Raw genomic sequence first — 25,888 nt, 5'->3', positions numbered from 1 at the left:
TAAATCATCTATTGTCAAACTTTTTCAGAAACACAAGACTTAATCCTTAATGATGTCTTCACTGCATATTTGGCAGGCACCTAAAATGTGCCATCTTTTTTTTAAAGATTTTATTTATTTATTTCACAGACAGAGATCACAAGTAGGCAGAGAGGCAGCCGGAGGCGGGGGGGTTGGAGCAGGCACCCCACTGAGCAGAGAGCAGGATGCAGGGCTCCATCCCAGGACCCTGAGACCATGACCTGAGCTGAAGGCGAGGCCCAACTCACTGAGCCACCCAGGTGCCCCTAAAATGTGGCATCTTTCATACATAACTCAGCATCGTATTTTTCAAAATATATTTCTCCTCTTTGATTCCTAATCTGCATTGCAAAATTATCACTCTCCTTGTAACTCAGGTTTGAAACCTCAGAATTATCTTCTACTTTTCCCATTCCCTTATTTCCTATATCAGGTCATTAGATCCTACAAATATGATCTGTGAAGTCTGTTCCCATCTTTTCATTCCTTCTTCTACTCTTCTAAATGATAGTCTTATTATTGCATGTCTATCACTGAAATATTTTATTTATTGCCTTGTGTATTGTGAAAAAGCCCAACTCAATTATGCATCTCCTATCCACCAACCAGTAAGTTAAGTTATGGATGCCTCCAGGTTGTTTACCATTGATTTTCCTTCCTCCTGTAAGACATCCAGTTATGATCCTGACTGTAACTTGAAAACTCTTGGATCTATAAGGCAAATCTAACAGGGACTTTAAACCTTTGCACTATGTTTATTTTGGTTTTTCTTAGCAGACTTTTGCCTTGGCTCACCTTTCTAACTTTTCCTTTTCTGGACTATTTTGGGTATCTGCACTAGGTCAGGTTTCTGTAACTGGCAGTCAGGTGGAGCCAAAGTACTTATTCTCCAATAAGAGAATGGCTTTTGAAAGTGTTGCCCTAATTTATCTCCTTGTCTCCAGTTTCTTATCTTATAAACCATTCTACATACCAATGCCAGATAATTGTTTCTAAAATACAGGTCTAGGGACGCTTGGGTGGCTCAGTGGGTTAAAGCCTCTGCCTTCGGTTCAGGTCATGATCCCAGGGTCCTGGGATCGAGCCCCTCATCGGGCTCTCTGCTCGGCGGAGAACCTGCTTCCTCCAGTCTCTCTCTCTGCCTACTTGTGATTTCTGTCTGTCAAATAAATAGATGGAAATCTTAAAATAAAATAAAATAAAATACAGGTCTAATCATGTGTTTTTCCTTTTCATATATTTCTGGCAACTCTCCACAGTTATAGAATAAATTCAGAATGGCATTCAAGGTCTTCCTGATTTGGCCCCTCTTTCTCAGTTTTATCTCCCACCATACAATCATAAAACCTACCTTCTAGCTCCATTAGATGACTAAACAATTTCCAGGAGCAGCCCTCATTTTCCTTTCTCTAAGCTTTTGCTCATGTTGTTCCCTCTCCCTCAAAAGCCCTTTTCCTCTAATTTCTAGCTTTTGGGGTCCTACTTATATTTAAAGATAGAGATTTTCCATAAAATTTTCCCCATTCTGCGGGCATCTGGGCAGCTCAGTTGGTTAAGCATCTGCCTTACACTCAGATCATGATCTCAGGGTCCTAGGATAGAGCCCCACATCAGGCTTCCTGCTGAGCAGGGAGTCTGCTTCTCCTTTCTCCTCTGCCTCCTTCCTCCTGCTCATTATCTCTCTCTCTCAAATACATAAAACCTTTATTTTAAAAACCTTGTAAAAAAAAAAAAACCTTCCCCATTCTCTTCTTCCTATACATTTCTGTAATATTCTTTTGCCATCAGATGAGCTCTTGTCAGTTGCCTTGACAATATTCTAAGCCAAATGAGATCATTAATTCTGTTATCACTCACCTATTCTTAGCACCATGCCCTGGACATATTTACTACTCAATGTTTGTTAATATAATTAAAATGATATGTGTAAGTTCTACTATGCTAGCTAAAATATAATCATATTACTTTATGTCCTATATCATATTTAATCATCAAAAATAATGTAAAAAGGAAAAGTAATCTAATGACAGTTATATATTATTGGAGGATCACATATAGAGATTAACCTGCAATGGAAAAGTTTTATTCTGTATATTTGGGATTAAACTCAGCCTTGCATATTTTAATTTAGCCACTATTGAAGCCAAGGCTTTGAGGTATTCTGATGGTATAAAATAACAACATGATGAAAGATTAAAGGATGAAAATTCTGATGAAAAGCAGGGTTGGTTCATAGGATTTAGAGGTGGGTCTGTCCTTATATAGTATCAGGGTGTCAGGTGAAGCTGCTAGTACTGATGAGAATGGTAGTTCACATTAGTCATTGTTTTGGAGGCAGCAGAAAGCCAGTGTTACAGGGCTATTTGTTAAAAAAAAAAAAATACAATAAAAGCAGCAGCAAAACAGATGTCCTTACATCTAGTACTCAGGGAATCACCCAGTGATTAAAAGTCTTTCCCAAAAATTGTCTTAAAAATTCATGTGCAGGGGGGCCTGGGTGGCTCAGTGGGTTGAGCCTCGGCCTTCTGCTCAGGTCAGGATCCCAGGGTCCTGGGATCAAGCCCCCCCATCCAGCTCTCTGCTCAGCAGGGAGCCTGCTTCCTTCTCTCTCTCTGCCTGCCTCTCTGCCTACTTGTGATCTCTGTCTGTGAAATAAATAATTTATTTTATTTTTAATAAAATTTTAAAAATTTTATTTTAAAATTTAAAATTTATTATGCTGAGTGAAATAAGTCAAGCGGAAAGAGTCAGTTATCATATGGTTTCACTTATTTGTGGAGCATAACAAATATCATGGAGGACAAGGGGTATTAGAGAGGAGAAGGGAGTTGGGGTAAACTGGAAGGGGAGGTGAATCATGAGAGACTATGGACTCTGAAAAACAATCTGAGGGGTTTGAAGTGGCAGGGGGGTGGGAGGTTGCAGTACCAGGTGGTGGGTATTATAGAGGGCACGGATTGCATGGAGCACTGGGTGTGGTGAAAAAATAATGAATACTGTTTTTCTGAAAATAAGTAAATTAATTTAAAAAAATTTTTTTAAATTAAAATTAAATTAAATTTAATTTAAATTTAGATTAATTCAAATTTATTTTTATAAAATTTTTAGTAAATTTTAAATAAAATCTTAATAAATTAATTTAAACTAATTTAAATTTAATTAATAAAAATTAATTTAAATTTAAATTAATTTAAATAATTAATTTAATTTTAATAAAATAATTTAATTTAAAAATTAAATCATTTTATTTTATTTCATTTTATTTAAAAATTTAAAAATTTTAAATTTTAAAATAAAATTTTAAAATCTTTTTAAAAAATTAATGTGCATATCTTAAAGAAGGCTTTCTGAGTGAATCTGATGTCAATGTAGATGCACATTTTGGCTTCTAATATGTTGAATTGGAAGACTTAAAAATAAGTAGGATAGGGGTGTGTCTGCGGCTCAGTCTCTTAGGGGTCTGCCTTTGGCTCAGGTCAGGATCCTAGGGTCTTGGGATGGAGCCCCACATTAGGCTCCCTGCTCTGTGGGGATCCTACTTTTTCCTCTCCCTCTGCCCCTCCCCCTGCTTATGCTCTCTCTTGCTATCTCTGTTACTGTCTCTCTCTTTCAAATAAATAAATAAGATCTTTAAAAAAATAAGTAGGATAAGAACTACATGTTCTCTACTATGGTATGAGGTAATATACAATTTAATGTAATCGGTTTCTGGGTTGTCCTGTTTAATTAGTTTATATAAACTTCTAGGAGTTGTTCTGGCACATAATGTATACTTCACTAAATGTGGTGTTTGTTGTCATTTCCATACATCAGGCCCTGGGTCAGAAAGAAATTCTTCTATTATATCATTGTATAGGAAAATCAAACCCTGATTTCCTGCTTTTGCCAGGAGAAGGACAAGATTGGTATTCACATGAGAATATCAACTCTTTGCAACTATAAGAAGGTATATCTTGTCATTGTGTGTATAGCAGGGTAGGTGGCTTAAACAACTGATTTGTATTTATGTCTGAGGAACTAATAGGTAATAATAATGAACAAATAAAAACTGATGTGGAATGGATGAACCTTGAAAATATTCTCAGTGAAAGATTCCAGTTAATAAAACACCATACATTGGGGTGCCTGGGTGGCTCAGTCGTTAAGCATCTATCTTCAGCTCAGATCATGATCTCAGGGTCCTGGTATTGAACCCCGTATCGGGCTCCCTGCTCAGCGGGAAGGCTGCTTCTCCCTCTCCTATTCCCTCTGCTTCTGTTTCCTCTCTCGTTCTGTCTCTGTCTGTCAAATAAATAAATAAAAATCTTTAAAAAACAAAACCATTATACATTGTAAGATTCTATTTATGTGAATGCCTAGAATAGGGAAATCTAGAGACATAAAGTGGATTAGTGGTTGCCTTGTATTGGGAGGGTGTGTGGTTTTGGAGGACTGAGGAGGGGTTATGGTTAAAGACAAGATTCTTTCTGGTGTGATGAAAATGTTTTAAAATTGATTGCAGTGATGGTTATACAACTCTGAATATATTAACTGATGAACTGTACTCTTTAAAAGGGCAAAATGTATGATTTGTGAATTATGTGTCAATAAAACTTAAAATCTGTATGGGAGAATATATAGAACAAAATAGTGCATTCACATGTGTAGGGTGGTGGGGGAGATGAAGAAGGGGAGGGGCAGTAGGGGGAGGGAAAGAGAGAGAGAAAAAGGGCTTGATCTCACAACCCTGAGATCATGACCTGAGCCAAAATCAACAGTCAGACACTTAACCGACTGAGCCATCCAGTTGCCCCTAAATAACCTATTTGTAAGACCTGTCTAACTACTGATGCCTAGATATGAAAACAAGTTACTATTTACAGATGTCAGATATGTCTTCTTTAATTTTCCTAATTAATTATATTTTGAAAAGGTCAGAAAACAAACCACAAAGTAAGAGAGACAATAGATTTTAGTTACATAATTTTAGTCTCATATTTGAATTACATTTATCTCCAAGAGACTGTTTCTACATACTATTTTTTTCTAAAAAAAAACCCTCAACTTCTTAAATAGCATCCCTATTAACACCAATGTGTGTTTCTCTGATCCACATAGTTTAGCAAGCAAATTGAAAGTTTTTCCCTCACTGTTATAACTATGTCTTACTAACTTATAGATAGGACAATTACCATTTATGACCTGTTAAGCTACTCTTAAAAATTGCTTTGGTGGGGCGCCTGGGTGGCTCAGTGGGTTAAAGCCTCTGCCTTCGGCTCGGGTCATGATCCCAGGGTCCTGGGATCGAGCCCCACATTGGGCTCTCTGCTCGGCGGGGAGCCTGCTTCCCCCCACCCCCTGCCTGCCTCTCTGCCCACTTGTGATCTCTGTCTGTCAAATCAATAAATAAACTCTTTTAAAAAAAAATTGCTTTGGGGTTTTGGGACTTTGGTTGACAGGGAGGTCTGTTCTTTGTTAGAAGCATATTCTCCATATAAAATTCAAAGGGTTGGTTTTTAGAATACTATATAATAAACCATAGGTGGCATGAATCTGGGAATTCTCAGTTTCTATTAGTCTCAGCACTTTTTTTTTTTTTTTTAAGATTTTATTTATTTATTTGTCAGAGATAGAGAGGAAGAGAGCACAAGCAGGGGGAGTGGCAGGTAGAGGGAGAAGCAGGCTTACCCCCAGCAAGGAACCCGATGTGGGACTAGATCCCAGGACCCTGGGATCATGACCTGAGCCGAAGGGAGACACTTGACTGAGCCACTCAGGCATCCCACAGCACCTTCCCCAAAAGAAAAAAGTGGCACCATAGTCTTGGACTAATTTTTGTGAGGCTAAGTTTTAGCTGCCTGGCTTCCAGTCCTAATCCCTGTAATCATTACAATGACATTAACCCTTACTTAGGTAAGTGACCACTATTGGTCATTGTTTTTTCCAGGCCTTTTCTTGTTGTCTACTTTTCCTGCACTGGGACCTATCTGAAGAGTTCCTAGTCAGAGAGGATTCAAGGAGAAGTATTTCAATAGTTTGTGGCTTAGCATCAAGTAGACCTATTGCTTCTAGTCCTACTGTGATCTCACAGAGAAACAAACTGGGTGTCTTTGTTGCAACTTTTTATTCACCTCTGTTTACCTCTCTTTGTAGATTTCATCTACCACGCCAATTTCTTTAGGCCTGATGCCCTGCCTTATTTAGCAGTGTCTTGCCAGACCTCTTAAGAGATTACTAATTTGTTTCTTAATCCCAATCCCCATCAGTGGATTCCTGCTTATCTGCTTATTGCTTGCCACCAGACCGGATTCTATTCTCTGTCTGCCTACCTCCCAGGACATCCAGTGCTAGACTTCTAGAGTCTAGCTGTCTGCCTGCTTACTGCCTTCTGTTATACAACTTTTCTTTCTGCTTTACCAGCCTGCCCAGTCTTTTCCTGTTGGTGACTACAGGAAGCTTCTTAGCTTTCCTGTCCTGCTGTAATTAGTCTCTTTAGTTTTGGGGTACCTTGGCATGACTCTGTCTGCAAATGCCAAATACCTTAGATACTATCTTCCAGTTTGCTACTAGGTTTTTATTTCCTTGGGCCAACATTTTAGTAATTCTTGTTTACTCTTTCTTTTCCTTTGTTTCCTGTATGTAATCTGTGAAGAGGAACAGTTTGTTCCTTTATTTTTTTTAAGTTTTTATTTAAATTCCTGTTAGTTAACACAATGTAGTATTAGTTTCAGGTGTACAATACAGTGATTCAACAGTTCCAAACAACACCTCGTGCTCATCACAACAACCACACTCCTCAATTCGCATCACCTATTTAACCCATCCCTCCACCCACTTCCCTTCTGGTAACAGTTTGTTCTTTCTAGTTAATCATCTACCTTTCCAGTTCATCTATATTCTGTTTCTTGATTTGCCTCTCTTTTTTCCCCTGTTGCTCCTTTCTTTTGTTTCTTAGATTCCACATATGAGCAAAATCATATGGTATTTGTTTTTCTCTGACTTATTTATTTCATCAAAATAAAAAGCTTCTGCACAGTGCAGTAAAAAAATCAACAAAACTAAAGGGCAACATATGGAATGGGAGAAGATATTTGCAAATGACATATCTGATAAAGTGTTAGTATCCAAAATATAGAAAGAACTTAGCAAACTCAACACCCATTGTGAATTCAAGCCTCATGTGTGGCATGAAGTTTACTTAAAATAAAAACAAACAAACAAAAAAACAACCCAACACCCCCAAAATGAATAATCCATTTAAAAATGGGCAGAAGGCATGAACAGACATTTATCCAAAGACATATAGATGGCCAACAGACACATGAAAAGATGCTCAGCATCACTGATCAACAGGGTAATACGAATCCAAACTACAGTGAGATATCACCTTATATCTGTCAGAATGGCTAAAATCAACAACACAAAGAACAACAGGTATTGGCAAGGATGCAGAGAAAGGGGAACCATCTTACATTGTTGGTAGGAATGCAAACTGGTGCAGCCACTCTGGAAAACAGTATGGGGATTCCTCAAAAAGTCAAAAATAGAGCTACCCAGTGATCCAGCAACTGTACGCAAAAACACTAATTCAAAGGGATACATGCACTCCAATGTTTATGGCAGCATTATTAACAACAGCCAAATTATGGGAACAGCCCATTTGTCCACTGATTGAAAAATGGATAAAGTTGTGGTACACACACACACACACACAGGAAAATTATTCAGCCATAAAAAAGAATGACATCTTAACATTTGCTATGACATGGATGGAACTAGAGTGCATTATGTTAACTGAAATAAGTCAGTCAGAGAAAGTCATCATACCATAAGGATTTCACTCATATGAGGAATTTAAAAAACAAAACAGATGAACATAGGGGAAGGGAGGAAAAAATAAAATAAAGTTAAAAACAGAGAGGGAGGCAAACCATAAGAGACTCTTAGCTATAGAGAACAAACTGAAGGTAGCTGGAGGGGTGGTGGGTAGAGGGATGTGATAGATGGGTGATGGGCATTAAGGAGGGCATTTGTTCAGATAAGCACTAGGTGTTATATGTAAGTGATGAATCACTAAATTTTACTCCTGAAACCAATACTGTATTACATGTTAACTAAATTGAATTTAAATTTTTAAAAAAAGAAAAAAATTTATTCTGCATGCCACTGCCAGACCAGCTCCTTACTTCTTTCTAACATTCCTGCTAAAGAACTTTACCTGTTACTACCACTGTGTCTTACAATCAAATCTGTTTATATTATGGGAAAATGCTAGGGGGATAACCATGTTTCCTACTATTATTCAACATCTATGTTCTCAGCATTCTCCTCAAGCCCCAGTAGCCACTCAACATCATTGGTCAGTATTGTTTCCAGACCATTCTACATGTTGTCTTTTCCTTACTTCCTTTCTTAGTTTTGCCTATTCATGTCTGATTTCTGCTTTATACCTTAGCAGCTCAAGTTCTACCTTCTCCTTGAGAACTTCTTCATCTATTCTAGGTCCAACCAAGCTCACACCTTTACCACGTTATGTTGAATTTAGAGTCAGTATCTCCAATTTAGGCAGCTACTCTTCTCTCACTGTTTCACAAATTAGTCGTTTGTTTTCTCAAGTAGATTTTATAGCTATTGAGGGCAAAGATTTTCTATTTTACAGTCTGTTTCATTACATTTGTGCACCATGAATAAGCATATTAGCAATTGATAAATAGAAGAATTATGTCAAAATAAGGTGGAAGTCCAGTTGGTTCACATGTGAATTTTCTTAGCTCTTAAAGTTCTGAGATGATGATGAGGAAGCTTTCTCACAATTAAACATAAATTCTAGCAATGTATGAAGACTCTAAGGAAAAAAGAATAATCTTGTACCTGACTCTGCCCCTTCAGTATAACTACTTTAGTGCTTTCAACCACCTCTTAAGTTCCTTACATTAAACTATTTGGTGAAGCTGTGACTACTGAGAACAAAGCTGTGAAGACATTTCACCACAGGTTTTTAAAAGTTGCATACTCTTTAATTAGATTTTTAAAAAAGATTTATTAATTTTTTTGGGAGAGAGAGAGAGCGAGCGCGCACAGCTGGGGGTGGTGGGAGGTGGGGAGAGAATCTCCAGCAGACTCCCTGCTGAGCCCAACAAATGGCTGGACCTCAGGACCCTGAGATTTAGGCCTGAGCTGAAACCAAGAGCCAGAGACTTAACGGACTGCCAACAAGGCGTTCCCAATTATATTTTTAATTTTATTCAAAGTGAATGATGCCCTTGAGGAGCCACAACAGGAAGGAAGAAGCATGAAGGCTACCAAGCATTGAAGGTTGTGATGCTGGAGCAAATGCCAATGGAGATTTAATCTTGTTAGAATGGTTATTATTTTCATTACTGCTCTGATTATAAAGTTGTACTGGATTTAAATATCTTCCCTAACCATGTTTCCCATTATCCATATTTCCTCAGTGTGCAATTCTATAGAACAGGAGATTCTTCAGGAATACATATATAACATTATAGGAGAATGTCTGGCTTTTTTTTTTTTTTTTTTGGCATAACATCTATTTTGGTGTTGGCACATAGTATATGCTTAATAAATACTTGTTTACTCTTAGGCAAACTTTATATCACAAATGTTTTTCCATGACCCTAAAGGGGGTTATTTCTCATTTTTGCCTAATCCATGTTTCCTTTCATTTCTTTATTAATGACCCAGATTATTTAAAAGAGAACATTCAGCAGAAGGGAGACACAGAAAGCAAGAGGGATACTATGAGGCTCATCAGAAACCTCTGGGGGTAAAAAAGAACTCTACAGTCAGTTTGAAGAAATATAGATCTTAGCCGCCTTTATCTTTCTTTTCTCCTAGGGCTCAGTTTTTAAAGTTAACTGGATGCTAAAATCATGAAAAGCCAGAGGAAGAGACCACAGGTCAGTATGTCTAACATAAACTTTTGATATCCCAACTAATGTTAGAGCCTCCTTTTTTCAGCATGAGAGGAAAGAGGTCTCTCCCTCCACCAAGCTATCTGTGTGTCCCAGGAAGGTAAAAACAAAGGAATGCAGGAGCAGTGAGATCAGTCCTAGGACTGTATACTTGGTGAGGCGCCTGTTTCATAATCAGTGGGCAAATCCTTGTAGGACAGTAGTGGTTTCTTTCACATGTTAACTTCCAAGAGAGACCAATGACCCTGATGTAGGACGGGAGGGTGTTTGTTTGATTACTGTTTACATTAACTGAAGCAAAATGCTTAAAAACAAACTTTGAGAATAAAGATGGGGCGGGGCTGAGATAATGACAGTAAAGTCGGATGTAAGCCATATCAGGAAGAGACTTTTTCACTTTTTGCAGTAAGATTATGCATCTTTTACACATACCTCTAATTGGATTTCAAATGTAGCTTCACTTGCCTGAGGACAGTGAAACCCAACCTTATTCAAAATAATGCCAATCCATTTTCAAGTTTATTTACACACTCTAAACAGAGGTCATTTGTATTACAACTGTCTTCTCCCTTTTAAATCCACACCAATGAGACCTACAAGTCCTTCATGATCTGGGAACTGCTTATCTATTCTACTTTTTCTCTTGGCCACAGAAGCCTTCTCCCCCAGATGCCCCCAATTTCTTAACCATACAGTCTTTCCACATGCTATTGTCATTTCCTTTGCCTGAAATGCTCTTCACCCTCTTTCTTTGCCTTGTAATTGCTCAACAGTTTTGTTTAATATGCTTTCCAATAGCCTGAAAGCCCTTAGAGCAAGTCATATCTGTCCTGCTCACTATTGTATCCACAATGCCTAGCACAGTACCTAATAGTAGGCTGTCAAAAAAACTTACTAACTTTAATTATACCCTTAAGACTTAGCTCAAGCATCATTCTCTTTGGGAAGGTGTCTTGGAACCTTGACATTCTGGTGCTTTACTGCTCTGATGTGCTCTATGAGTTCCCTGTTCATATCTGTTCTGAATCTGAAATGCAGTTCAGTCTGTCTCTCCCAGCACAGGTACTAAAGGGCAGAAAGTGTGTCCATTCCTTCTTCTAACCTAGAGCACTCTGCATAGCACTTGGTATACCCTAAGGAGTTTAATAAATACCCATTGAGCATATTATTGAGCCACGTTTGAGCTCGGAGGATTCTCATCCATATCCATATCCCTTAAACAGAAATTGGAAGAAAGTCTTGGATAAAGACATGCAAGGCATGTCTTTCTGTAGCATGTATTTTTACTCAGTTTTTCAGAGGGGAAACATTTAAGTAATTTATCACGTATGTGTTTGTATGCATATAGTGAGTCGAATTCAAAATATACATCAAATTTTAAGATAGAAACTTAGACAAATCAAATTTACCTTAGGGCTCCTTATCCACCCTGTCTGGAAGGATGTATTTCTTCTTCTGTGCTGTTTTTGGGTAGTTTATCACTTGTGTGATTAAAAAGAAAGTTAATAATAATGAAGAAGACAGGATTTAAACTGTTTTTAGATATATTATGTTCTTTTCACTCTACTGTCCCAATTAATTGCTTCCTCACATCTATAGCATGGACAAATTTATTGTAACACTCTCTCAATAAATATGCTCATAAACCAATTGGATTCAGCATAGTTGAATTTAGGTTGAAGGGGAGGGCAAAAGAAGTCATAGTTTGAAGATATGTGAATAACAGGCATACGGACATGTTAATAGACTTCATACCTGAGGTTACATTTCAGGCTTCTCTATCATATGTGCTCTTAGTCTATGGTTGTGGTTCATTCAAATCCTGCTCTACCCCTGCAATGTTCTCAGTGTGTACACTCTTTTTAGGGGGCCCTGTTTAAAAAAAAAAAGATGTTAGAAATATAGCTTAGGCCTCTTCCTGACAACACAAGCACCAAAGACTAACAATATTTACAGTACGGTGCTACTGCTCCACAAAAACACCCAGCATTTGTCTAGAGATTTATGTTTTAAACAAAGCTGTGACACACATGTCTTACTCCTCGCAATAACCCTAAACCTAAGCTAGTCCCCCAAACTGAAAATCACTCAATCCAACTGCTAGCTCTCTATAGGTACTTTGGTTAAAGAGACTTAACTGCTCCTGCTCCCTCTTCCCCCAAAATTAAGTAGTGGATGTGTGCTGCTTCTACTACCCAGCAGCATGGAAATAAAGGAACGACCCTATTTCTTTGATCGCAAAGTAATCATGGCAATATAAAGCACCCCATCTGTCCACTTTGACCCATACCGTCCGTCTAGGCAATTAATTAGCACTTCCAGCGGTGGTTTTCCTATAGGATGCCAGCTGTCTTCCAATCCACCCCTCCCTTGGAGCCTAGCAGGACCACACACCCCCAGCAAGGCCTCTGTGGGGAAGGTGCTCCGGCCTACAACAGTGGAAGCTGATACTTAGGTAGACCTGCCAGTTAAACTCACACTTGAATCATTCCTGGCCTCAGGTTCCCTGTCTCTAAAATGGGCTATACCTCTTTTCTCTTCACTAGTTCCCTTTCATTTCACTCTAGGCCCCTGGGAAGTGAAATCAGTGCTTAACCGCAGCGTAAAGTCCTCGGCTATCCTCTGGCTCCTGTCGCTGCGCTGGGCATGCTCAGTAGCTGAGGCCCTCTCCGCACTGGGAGTAGGAAGCAGCTTTCGGCGCCCGGTCGGCTGACTGCGGGTACTTTGATGAATCACGTGTGTCAAGGCCCTCTTAAAGAGATAGGCACCTACTTTCCCTCCACCCTAAACACCGCCCTAAGGGCGGCGGCGCCGGCGACCGCGGTAACTGCAGCTGCTCAGGGGCAGGGCTTGCCCTGGCGCCGAGTAGTGGCAACGGCGTGTTGCGTCGAGGGTGCCTGGGAGCCGGGAGCCTGAAATCAGCCGCTTTCCAGGCATACACATTCTCACACAGGAAGAGGTGATACCGAATCAGCTGGGGGCAGCGGGACCACCTAGTGGGGCTTCCCCAAGTTGAGGAGAGGTCGGGTTACAGGTCACAGGTGATAGGGCCGGAGAAAGATGGAGCAGCCCGGGGCGGCGGCAACGGGAGCGGGAGGCGGCAGCGAGGAACCCGGTGGGGGCCGGAGCAACAAGCGGAGCGCGGGGAACCGGGCCGCCAACGAAGAGGAAACGAAAAACAAACCTAAATTGGTGAGTGCGCCCGCAGCCCCCGCCGGCTTTGGGGACAGCGAGAGCCCCAGGATCCTCCGGCAGTTGCGGCAGTTGCGCATAGGGGGATCCGGGGCCCCTCCCAAGGCTACCCGCGATCTCGCTGTGCTACTCGGGGAGCCGCGGAGACTGCGTGGGGGCGGAAGAGCACCCCCTTCTTCATTTAACCCCTTTCTCACTCGTATCATTCTGGGAGGCAGTGTGGAAAAGAGAAGGGCCCCACCCCAACTTGGGGAGACTCGGAGTACTGGCTAGGGTCTGTTGATTATCTAACTTGTGGGCATGAATTTTCCCGCGATTCCTTTCCTTTCCACCGCAGTCTGTTGCTAGGTTTTGACTCTTGATGCTTACTGTCCGGTAAGGGGAACGTTTCTTCTTTTCAATCCAAATACTTGGGAGCCCACCCACAGACTTGCCAACCAGCCCCACCCTTAAAAAAAACCACACAGCGTAGGCTCCTAGTCTTTCTGCTTTACCAGAAATGTAAGGAAGAATCGCCTACGTGCGCCTTTTCCCGTTGCCTTTTCCATGTGCTTGCCCAAGAAACATTTCTGTGTAAGAGTCGGGGGGAGCGTGGGAGTTTGAGGTTGGGTGAGGTACCCCCAATTGTTGTTTATATAATAGAGTCATTACAGTACTTCCACGTAGTTGATTAAGAATGGTCAAAAGCAGTAAGACTGCACAAGTTTCATAGCCCTGAAAGTGTGTGAACCAGTGGTAGCAGTCCATTTCCTGCCACTGACTTAATGTGCAGAGGAATGTAATCTATGGGGCCTGGTATTAGGTTGGGAAATACTGGAGTTTCTTCAACTCATCAGTTAAAAAGGTTCCTCTTTTTTTTTTTTTTTTTCTTCTTTTTTTTTTTTTTTTAGTTTATATGAAAATGGTTTAATAGTGAAACTTAAAAACTAGTAGCATTAACAAAATATATTGGCTACAGTCTTTTTTTCCCGGTCATGGCAAATATGCAGACATTTATCAATAAAGTTTATAATTTGGGTGGCATGAGGGAAAATAGTTTTCCTGCACAAGTTCAGCAAATCTTGTTTGAAGTTTCTTCCTCTAACTCAGAAGGACAAGCACATGTTGCACATTTAGTTTTCAGTTTTCACCAGCAACTTGTTTATAATAGCAGAGGAGACAGTGACATTACTAATAACTATTTTCTTATGGCATCTGATCGTTTGGTATGTACCTGTTGCACTTCTCTTTTACTTCCAGTTTGCCTTTCAATGATGAATTGTCCATGCTGGAAGACAATGATCAAACTATTATTTCAGAAAGTATATAGATTTCCATTGTGTGGGAAGAAGGGACGTAGTGGGTTAGAATAAAATGAACAGTTTAAAGTCTCATCAATTCCACGCTAACTTGAGGCAAACTGATAACTTGCTTACTTGATATATACTGTTAACCCAGTATTCACAAATGAAGAAACTTTTTTTTGTGAATTGTCTATGCTGGTAGAGGGCTAATTGGTTTAATAATAGGTGCGCACAGCTTCATGAAACTTAGGAAAGTTTTGTGAGTGTATCACCAACATTTAATATATTTAAAAATTCTGATGCAGCTTTGAAATTTATCAGTTTGTGGTAAAAGAGTGGTCATGTTTCCTTTTTTTTTTTTGACCCAGTACAAAAGTGTGATTTAAACAGTGATTAAAAGTTCAAGCAAAAATAAACGTCAGCTTAGTGTCCACGAATAGTTTGGTATATCCAGCAAGAAGCTTCTACTTTTAGGAACTACACTTTCAAGAAAGCACTTATCTCTTTTAGTAATAACACCTTGATTATATTCTTCCTTTCCGTTTGGTATTTGTTCTGTTTCATCTTTTATGTTTTACTTGCTTTGATGAGGTAACTAGATCGTTAAGAGATGGTATCACTTTCACTCACTGGCTACAGTATTCAGTGTTGAACATAGCTTGATATTGTAGAACGGGTATTTGAATCCAAGAATTAATAGCAGTTGGAACTTTACTTTTTGCACAAATTAAGTTTTGAGACTTACATGATTTTAGAAGCAGATATGTCAGAGTTAATAAAAACAAATTTAGGAAGACATTTCAGCCATTTTAAAGCAAGCAAGTTGATCAAACAACAAGACTTGATAAGACATTTTTTTTAAATTAATGCCTTACTCATTATTTTGAGTTGTCTTATTGAAGTGCTCAACATGTTCTAAGGCCTTTTAGGGTGGAGTTCATCTGGGGGTTCTTAAAATATTGCCAGTAAGATAAAACTTTACTTAATTTTATTATTTTGAGTATTATTAATCATTGTAAAGTTCTTAATTGTGTATGTATATAAAGGAGTTGTGTGAGATTATAGAAGAGAGCTATATGGTCATAAAAATTACTTGTGTAGGTAACTGTGGGGGGTAACTCCTGAAGTTGTATGAAAAAAATTGAGTGTAATAAGTACATTCATTTTTCTGGGTTTCATAGTTTTCATCAGTTTCTCAAAGGCGCCTGTTAACTATAGAAGGCTAAGAACTATTGGGTTACCAAAGAGAGAGGGTAAAGGTATGCCAGTTGATTCCACTCCCAAGTTTAACAGGGAGAGGAGGAGGTCAGTAATGAAGGCAGAAGGGAAATAGTACTGATCAGTCAAATGATTGGTATTGAAGATTTCTGGGAGTAAAAAGAAGTTAATTAGATAATGTCTATATATAGTATTAGTTAAGATGAAAATTTCCATTACGTTGAAAAAGTAACAATAGTTATAGTGGATTCATTAAAGTATAAGGGTTGTGATTCATTTGTTTTCATTTAGTTTCTCATTGTTCTGGAAAACTGGAGAAGGAAAGTATGTTTTCTGTTGAGAGGAACTACTTTATATCTCAACTTTTTGATGGGTATTAGAATTTTTTGGGGGGTGGGGGCACCTGGGTGGCTCAGACCTTGAGCATCTGCCTTCCGCTCAGGTCATGATCCCAGGGTCTTGGGATCCAGTCCCACATCAGGCTCTCTGTTTAGCGAGAAGCCGCCTTCTCCCTCTCCTACTTCCCCTGCTTGTGTTCCCTCTTTGGTTCTCTCTCTCTCTCTCTCTGTCAAATAAATAAATAAAATCTTTTTAAAGAAAAAAATTTTTTTTTCTTTTTAAGATTAAATACAAATTTAACAGAACTTAGTTTAATTTTCTTCATCTGCAAATCCTCATAATGACCCTATTTGATTTTTTTTACTGAAGGCATTCATCTCTTGGACTTAGCACCTTTTGAATAATGTATTATTATTAAAGCTTTGTATTTTATGTCACTCTTTGGTTAGGCCCAGATTGTAGCATGTCATCAAGCAGCATGAATCTTAGATTAATTACTAATTTAGTGTCAGTCATGGAGTATGTTTTGTCAAACCTAATAGAACTCTAGAAGTATTATGAAGGAGCTGCATCTTGAATTCCACATATTTAAGGTAATGGCTTGATTATTAAAAGAGGCTATTGTTAAGGTAGAACTGACAGCCCTCACACACACACACAGTGGTGAAGAAGGGCTTAACAGTCTTAGATGTTTTTGCTTTTTGGCTTTGTGTTTCTGTATCATTTCTGAAGCCTTTGGTCTTTACATAGGGGAGTCAAATTAGTAACTTGGTGTAATAGAAGTTAATTTTTTGGTTATTGTATAACTTCCTGAATATTTGGCTTGGTTTTTTAATTGGATAAATCATGTTTTGATTTAATTGAAAAGTTGAGCACAATGAATTCATTCATGCAACAAACATATACTGAGCACCTACTGGATGTTAGGCATGCTGATGGTTGGTGATACAAAGATGAACCTAGTCTAGTGGGGGAGACAGGGAAGTTAATGATTAAAGAGCTGTGTGATAAAGAAGCATAGGGATATGCATAGGAGGGTGATACATTGTGGAGAGGCATCTAAATCTAATTGGATGGTTGAGTGTAACAAGGAAAGCCTTAACCATAGTAGGTGACATTTACACCAAAGCTTGAAGAATAAGGCATTAATTGAAGAAGGGGAAGGAAAGGCATTTTTAGGTTGAAAGAACAACATATACAAAGGTAGAGAGATATTTTAACATGTCTATTAAAGGAACTGTGTGTAGATTTTAATGGTTGAAACAAAGGGTACATATGGTGGACCTGCTAGAAAAGAGAGAGTCCAGATCATGATGGATATTTGTATGCTATTTTACAGTTTCAAATTCTTTCTATAAGCCACAGTAGGCCATTGAAGAGATTTAAGCAGGGGACTGGCCTGATCAGAATTAAAGAAACTTAATACAGTGGTGAGTTTCTTGGAGAAGGGGGCAGAGTGGAGGCAAGAAGACTCATTAAGAGGAACAGAGTGACCAAAGAATTTGATGTTTAGAGACCTGGATTTCAGTTGCAACTCATCTACTCATTGATTTACTAGTTCATCTCTTTACTAGGCATATATATCTCTGCATTTCAGTTTCTTCCTGCTACTCCATTGTCTCACCTTCTTGGAACCCATACTGAAAATTATCACCAGATTTGAAATATCTACCTTATTTCTCCTTTATAAATCTCACCTGACTTTCACAGCTCAGCTTGTGTCTCAAAATTCCCTCATACTTTTATTAAAACTTCACTGATTCCTCAGCTTACCAAAGGCTGAACTCATAACTATTGTGAGTCTTAATGTTACATGCTGATCTTGTATCTACAGAGATTTTAAAATGCTTCTGGGCAGTGGTCCCACTTTATGCCTATTCTTGAAAACCTTGTAACCTGGTGCTTGAGTACAGAACTACTCAGTAAATGATTATTAGCTGGGAATTCTTTCCCTATAGGCCAGACATTTTGAGAGTGTAAATTGTTGAAAATAGGCTTTTAAAAAATACTCCATCAAATGAACCTATCTGTACATCCCTCTGTGTCCTTCATCTATTTTGAAATTCAAGAGACTTCTTGTCTGGGAGAACTTCTCTATCCCCCTTTTTGTTTGGATTCTTGTGATGGCAGAACCTGAACTTAATGCAGACAAAAAGTATTAAAACTTATGACCCAAGAAACACTTCATTGTTATTAGTAGGAGGACCAAAGGACCTGGGTCCAGTGTCTGTCTTTTAGTTGCTTGTGATTTCTTTCTTTCTTTGCTCCCTTTTTTTTTTTTTTTTAAAGATTTTACTTATGTATTTTTCAGAGAGAAAGACAGCGAGAGCAGGAATACAAGCAGGGGAAGTGGGGGAGGGAAACCAGGCTTCCGCCAAGCGGGGAGCCTGTTGCGAGACTGGGATCATGACCCAGAGAGGAAGGCAGAGGCCAAAGGACTGAGCCACCCAGGTGCCTTTTGCTTGTGATTTCTGATGAACTGTTTAACAGCAGGAGTTTGAGCCCTTTCATTAACATCTGGGGGTTGGAGATAATGTCTGCCTGACTGGCTTTACAAGATCATGTAGATAAAACACAGAAATGAATGAGATAGCATTTAGAAATTTCGTATTGCTATACAATAATATAGCATTACGATTAACCCCCTATACTACCTGAATTGAATGTGATTGTGGCTGGATGGTTTAATGGCTTTCTTGCAATTTGATAGCTCTAATATTATTGTATGAAGTACCATAATATGGTTATATGTTGATTGATTCCCTATTCCATTTGTCCATTTGGAGGAGTATACATTCTGACCTTTTACTAATAATTCTGTTGGATGAATATAAGATGTGAATTTAACATTTTTTTTTTACTGTAGTATTTTTTTAAGAACCAGGCTACCATTTTCTTTTAATTTATCAATTTGACACATTTAAAATTTTTGTTAAAAAATATTTATTAGAGGGATACCTGGTTGGCTTAGTCAGTTAAGGGTCTGCCTTTGTCTCAGGTCATGATCCCAGGGTCTTAAAATGGATTTGAGTCCTGCATTAGGCTCCTTGCTTAGCGAGGAGCCTGCTTCTCCCTCTGCCTGCTGCTCCCCCTGCTTGTGTATACTCTCTCTCTCTCTGACAAGTAAATAAAAATCTTAAAACAAAAACATTTTAAAATTAGATATTTTTTATTATTTTTGGCATCATTTATTAGATATCTTTGGCATTCTGCCTTGCCAGGTAGCTTAACTGCTGTTGTACAAATAAGGAAACTGAGTCCCTATATGTTAAGGGGACTAGCCTAGAGATAAGTTTAAAATATTGCAAGAAGTGCTTATAGCACTGAGTTATTATGCTTCAAGGTCTCTGAAGGTGAAAAATTACTCAATCTCTCATTTTGTTCCTTTTTGGAACCATCAGAATTATAATCCACCTAGAGTTTACTCCAGGTACTAGGAGCTCTAGCTCTGGCAGTAGCAGTATGTCATTGAAGTGAAATCCTATTCTTTGCCAGTGTGATCCCAAAGAACACTTTAAATGACAGGATACTCTGAAAATTATACACACATAATATATGCTAATTTCCCTGAATCAGCACATTTGGTTAAAAATTACTGGTTATCACTAGCACCATATGGATTGTTATTGAAGACCCAACTTCCCCCTATTCCTGTATCTAGTCTGCCATGCCGAGACCAATTCCTTCTGTCAGATTTGGGATGTTTGATATGCTGCTCTTTTGTCTCAAGACTGAAGAAACTAAGATGATGGCCAGGTGACTTGAAATAATAGTTACATACTTGATATCCAAGTGGGCATCTTGTAGGAGATACCCATTGTCTTCTTGTAGAAAGACAGCTCAAAATTGATCTGTATAAAGGAAGGTTGAGATGTATTTTTACATAGCTATTTATTATGACTGTAAGTAATAAATGTGAACTCATACTAATTTAAAACTTATTTATCTGATTAGGTTGAATCTGTTTCAGCCTGATTGATTTACTCTGGCTATAGCTTAAGCAGACATTTGAGTGAATTCTGATTTTTGCTTGCTTTATGTAAGGCGTCCTGGGGAAAGGGTATTGGTGCTTTCTCATGAAAAAATGTGGCAAACAAAATTCTTACTAATCACCACTTACACAAGCTTTTTTTTTTTTTTTTTAAAGATTTTATTTGTTGATTTGACAGACAGAGATCACAAGCAGACAGAGAGGCAGGCAGAGAGAGAGAGAGGGAAGCAGGCTCCCTGCTGAGCAGAGAGCCCGATGCGGGACTCGATCCCAGGACCCTGAGATCATGACCTGAGCCAAAGGCAGCGGCTTAACCCACTGAGCCACCCAGGCGCCCCAACACAAGCTTTTGTTTAATGAAGGTTTTTCTGCGTTGTTTTCGGGATAGTAAGCTACCAAACACTGTCAAATTGTCCACCAGTCTTTCTTTCTGTTAAGGCTCTCTATAGCAGTGCCTACTTCAGTTGAGAAGCTTCTGTGTCGCTATTCATGCAGGTTGGTGTAGGAATCCGAGACTTCATTAGTAATGTATTGCTTCCCAAAGGCTGTTGATTCGATCACCTGGTAATTCTGGGAGTCACCCAGGGGAGAAAATAGGTGCAGTTCTAAATCTGTCATTCTGGGATAGATATCCACATGCTTTGGTAAAGATTTGGTCAAAATTATGAGGAATTTTATCCTTAATTTATTGGTCTCTCACCTAGCTCAAAGTAAAAAAAGATAGAAATATAGTTTTCACTTTATGTATAATAAAGGCTAGTTAATGTGGCCTTTTTTGTAAAACATAAAAATTTGCAAATGTACTAACAAGTGGAGAGGTTAGTATAACGAATTACCGTATCTCCATTACCCCCAATCTAGCAGTTATCTAGATTTTCAGCATTTGCTTTATCCATCCTTATTTTTTCCTTGCTAAAGTATTTTAATGCAAATCCCAGATATCATGTCATTTTTTTCCTACATACTTCAGTAGGAAGATATAAAGCATATAATAAATATAATAAAAAGTAAAAATTACCTTTTTTTAATGTAACCATATACCACTGTTGCCACTTAAAAAATAATATATTGCTTGGTATCATCTAATACTTAATTCATATTCAAATATCCCTAATTGACTCAAAAGATAGAGTTTTAATTTAATGTGTGCCTAACTAGTATACATGAGTTCCTTAACCAAATACAACTTGAAGTTAATAGTACAATTTTTTTCTTTTTTCTTTACAGCTCAAAGGCCTCATGTTTATTACCAAACCAACCCACTGGTGCAGAGCTATAGTAACAGAAAAATCTTTCGCTGATAAATGGTATCTATTGGCCAGGCAGAAAGGTGGTTAACAGGGTGATGGAATAGAACACATGATCCTCAAGTAGCTTAATTAAATACATGGTGCCAATTAGGTGTGTCATCACGTGAGGTGGGATGCCTTAGAGACCCAGCTTGGTTCTCCTCCAGTGCCTCCTCTTGGAGTTGTACCTGATTTTATTACCAGTTTTCATCCGAATCCACTGGGGAATGGGACGATTCTGCTTTTGTTTCTTGGCCAGGAATCGCTTGATCCTAAAAGTCTTGTGAGAAGACATGGTCAATTAACAGCGCGCAGCACACAGCAGGATGGCGGCCAATGGTACAATTTTTTTTTTTTTAAATTTTATTTATTTATTTGACAGAGAGAAAGATCACAGGTAGGCAGAGAGGCAGGCAGAGAGAGAGGCGGAAGCAGGCTCCCCGCTGAGCAGAGAGCCCGATGCGGGGCTTGATCCCAGGACCCCGAGATCATGACCTGAGCCGAAAGCAGAGGCGCAGAGGCTTAACCCACTGAGCCACCCAGGTGCCCCAGTGGTACAATTTTTTAAAGATTTATTTTGAAAGACAGAGTGTGCATGTGCAAATGGGGGGAGCACAGAGGAAGAGACTCTTAAGCAGACTCTGAGCGCGGAGTCTGAAGTGGGGTTTGATCTCATACTCATGAGATCATGACCTGAGCCAAAACTAAGTGTCAGATGCTTAACGTGCTGAGCCACCCAGGTGCCCCAAAGTTAATGGTAAAATTTCATTTAAAGTTATTCCACATAAAGTGCTATCATGAAGTATCAGCTCCAATTAAGTTCACTTCTATCTTCAGTTCCTTTTTTAAAGATTTATTTTAGAGGGCAAGAGTGTATACCTGCCAGCAGGGGGAGGGGCAGAGGGAGAAAGGGAGAGAAGAATCTCTTAAGCAAACTCTGCACTGAGCATGGAACCCAGTGTGGGGCTTAGTGCCAGGACCCTAAGATCATGACCTGAGCAAAAATCAAGAGTGGGGTACTTAACTGACTGTACCATCCAGCTGCCCCTCTGTCTTTAATTCTGTAGAAATATCTGAAAGGTTGTCTAGACAAACGTGGAGAGTTAGAACAGCTACTATGTGCCATAGAAAAGAGACCAAATAAGACTTTTGGCTCCACTCACTGGTTGGGTAATCACTCATTCTTCATTTTGCAATTTGTGAAGTGGGGTGGGGTTTATGTGTAAGTATTTTCTTTCTAGGGAAATGTAGATAGTTGGGTAAAGGAAAAGGAAATGTGTTCTTGAGTTCTGGGATAAAGGGTTCATATAACTCTTTTGATACACACAACTATATATATGTTACTAGCTCTAGTTTTTATTTCAATACAAATGCCAATTTGATAATTGAGGTGTCTGTCATTGATTTTTAGCCACTTTAATATACTCTAGGTTGCTGAATATGGATAATTGGGTGAGTAAACCTTTACAAAGAACTTGGAACTATTAAGTTTTCTTATTTGGATATTTGTGGGGTTAAAATTGAAAATCAGGCTATACTAATGTGGTGATGGAGCTGGGGATGGGTGGAGTGGGTAAGTATGAGAAATCTACTTGGGCAAAAAGCCTGGACTCCACACAGATTTACTAAAGAAGTTGTGTAACCACTACTTTCCAGATAGCAATTTAGTGCTGAGTGCTGTTATTATACTGGGAGGCAGTAGGCATATCATTTCTTGAACTTTGGATTCAAGTAGATTTAGACTAGTAATCCATTTCCAGTCTTCAACTTCTAGTCTATTTACTGATCCAGTCAGGTGGTAATTTTCCTCAAAATAGGAGATGATTGATAATTGTTGGGGCTGGATCATTGTGGCACATGTTTCTTTTGTTTCGCTGAGGGGAGAAAAATCTGTGGAGGTATTGTTTTATGTGCTTTGCAATCTACCAGTGATAAAATTTCAAATGCTTAATAGCGTATCATGCTGGCTGAAGCTGTTTAGGAAGATTCTATATGTAGAAAGCAAGACCTTGTATAGACTGTACACTTACATTTTGAAGTTGTATGTATAATAGAGACTTGGGCAGCGACACTCAAGGATGTGAGACCATGAGGTCACATCACTTACCAAATCATGTGCTCAATCACAAGACTGTATCTTCTGGGGACTGTTTTTTGTAATTCACACAGAGTGTGTAATATGGGCTAGTGACTGCATTTAAACTACTTTTATTGTATTCCTTTTATCTTTATTTTGTGGATTTTATTCTCATACCTGATAGGAGATTCAGCAAGGCACAGGACTTAGATAATGTCTCACTTAGAAAAGGTATTTTCCACTTGTCATTAATTCTGACAAAAAGAACATAAGGTGTATATCTATGTAATGTGTTATCCTAAGCCTGACTACCTTTAGCCTTTATTTTTTTTTCTAAAGATTTTATTTATTTATTCAACAGAGAAAGATCACAAGTAGGCAGAGAGGCAGGCAGAGAGAGAGGGAGAGAGGAGGAAGGAGGCTCCCTGCCAAGCAGAGAGCCTGATGCAGAACTTGATCCGAGGACGGTGAGATCATGACCTGAGCCGAAGGCAGAGGCTTAACCCACTGAGCCACCAGGTGCCCTACCTTTGCCTTTAAATGATTGCATTCCTCAATTGTAGAGGGCTGTGTTCTGGAGGACCTAGCCTCCAGGTTCATTATGTTGATTGCTTTTTCTAACTTAAGGTTCCTCCCTTTCTGCACTGTCTCCAGTGATTTTTTTGATGTTATTGTTCTACAGTTCTTCACATGGTTACAGACTGTCGGGTAAAACTGCATTTTTTTAAAAGTTTGTGTCATAACATCTATTTTCACTTATGTTACCTATGCAAGAACCTGTAGAAATTTAAGATGGGTTGAAATAAATTTGGCAGAGGTATATCCTCTAATGTGCCTTGCAGCCTAGTACCTCACATTATAAAATCAATGTTTTCCAGAAGAGTCAGTGTGTACATAAAACATTTGTGAGTGGAAATAATCTTTTCTTAGGCTGACTTCACAACTTGTTCTTCATTGGCAGTGCATTAGCTTACATTTTTCCTCCCCTTTGGTTGAATAGCTAATGGTCTTTAAACAAGCTGTTAAAGGGAGGGAAGATTTTACAGTACAAAAAAAAAAAAAAATGGCCTGGATTTTTTCCATACCAGTGGTTTGGCTTTTCATGTGTTTGCTTTACTAAAGCAGGGCTAACCCATGTTTTCTTACCTCTGAATTCTTAGGTTTCCTTTGTATAGCCTATACTTGCTTAATCAAGATGGTCTTATAAATTTCTGTGAGATCCAAATCCTCCATATTTATATGGCTGAATAGGTCTGAGTCCAAATACTAAATTTTAAGGGGCTATATCTCGCTATAATGGAATTGAAGCATTAGTTATACTTTAAAGTAGGAGTTAAGCAGGGCTCTGTGCCCAGTTTATCACACTCCTCCTATAAAATCTTTTGTGGCTAGTTGTGGATCAAGATAGGTTATGTTACATATCCCTGCTTTCAACCACCTCCGTTTAACTAACCTATTAACCCTTGCATGTTTCTAACTCTGATCATCTTTTTTAAAAAAATATTTTATTTATTTATTTGACAGACAGAGATCACAAGTAGGCAGAGAGGCAGGCAGAGAGAGAGAGAGAGAGAGAGAGAGGAGGAAGCAGGCTTCCTGCTGAGCAGAGAGCCCAATGCGGGGCTCGATCCCAGGACCCTGGGATCATGACCTGAGCCGAAAGCGGAGGCTTTAACCAACTGAGCCACCTAGGCGCCTCTAACTTGGATCATCTTACTCCTTGCTTTTACTGGTTTCTGTGAATATTATTAGTGGTGTATCCTATTGCCTGGCCACAGAAATAACATGCAAGAAGGATGGCCATTGGATGTGAAATCAATTACTGAATGTGACAGATTTATTTAAAAGTATTTCCCATCCACACACATCATCAGTCATGCTGCCATAAACTAATAGAAATTGCATTTTGATTCTAGTATCACCACTTTGTGTTTTCATGACTCCATATTTTATAGAATCTAAGAGTTTCATAAGCTATATAGAGTTGAAATAAGCTAAATAGGGTATTTAACTGATCTTATTAAGTTTTATTTTAAGAGTTAATTTCTCACAATTTGAAGAGGTTATATAGAAGGTAAGCTGACTGCTTTTAAAAATATAACTCTGGGCAAGTCATCTATCTTTTCTCTAGATGTCCGTTTATTCTGTAAAATCAGGAGTTGAAATAAACCATCTTTAAGGTTCCATTCAGCTCTGATGTACAGGAAGTCAGAGGTTATTGACAGTTGTAATGACTCTTCTGTAACATAAATACATGACATGTAGGTTCTAGTTAGATGAAAAGTTGGCAGTTATAAAAGATGACAGTTGAAGTCTGAATGCTAATGGGTGAAAATACCAATTAATTTTACTGTTTCCAGGGTCTGAGTTAGCCTAGTTCAGTGAAGGTCACATCAGCATTGTTTTAACCATGCATTGTATAAAGGGCCCTAAAGAATGCTGGCTCTATCCTAGGTCATTCTAATACTTGGGTGGTTCCCTTGGTTTACTGACCAAGTATAGTACTTGGGCCTGCCCAGAGGAGTTTCTCAGTAATGAAAGATATTGTATGTGCCAGTTGCTAT

General features: G+C 38.7%; 2 protein-coding genes and 1 long non-coding RNA gene across 3 annotated transcripts in view; 1 reads left to right on the top strand and 2 right to left on the bottom strand.

Moving 5' to 3' along the window:
- LOC309855566 overlaps positions 1 to 11,417 on the bottom strand; it is a 91,287-nt gene extending 79,870 nt beyond the window's left edge. The window contains exon 1 of the long non-coding RNA XR_014306866.1: positions 11,345 to 11,417. This is a non-coding gene — a long non-coding RNA (uncharacterized lncRNA). The remainder of the gene's footprint in view (positions 1 to 11,344) is intronic.
- A 1,263-nt stretch (positions 11,418 to 12,680) lies between these two features.
- Positions 12,681 to 25,888, top strand: part of DIAPH2 (diaphanous related formin 2) — a 919,476-nt gene continuing 906,268 nt past the window's right edge. Inside the window, exon 1 of the mRNA XM_082715955.1 lies at positions 12,681 to 13,127. Coding sequence (XP_082572081.1) covers positions 12,996 to 13,127 — 132 coding nt within the window. The 5' untranslated portion in view covers positions 12,681 to 12,995. The remainder of the gene's footprint in view (positions 13,128 to 25,888) is intronic.
- On the bottom strand, positions 21,187 to 21,599 carry LOC309855565 (large ribosomal subunit protein eL39). The gene has a single exon (XM_082715956.1). It carries the CDS (start codon positions 21,540 to 21,542, stop codon positions 21,387 to 21,389), a length of 156 nt encoding a protein of 51 aa, XP_082572082.1. The 5' UTR covers positions 21,543 to 21,599; the 3' UTR covers positions 21,187 to 21,386.

Source organism: Mustela nivalis (genome assembly GCF_964662115.1).
Source record: "Mustela nivalis genome assembly, chromosome: X".
Classification (NCBI taxonomy): domain Eukaryota; kingdom Metazoa; phylum Chordata; class Mammalia; order Carnivora; family Mustelidae; genus Mustela; species Mustela nivalis.
This window is presented reverse-complemented; position numbering and strand designations above follow the sequence as displayed.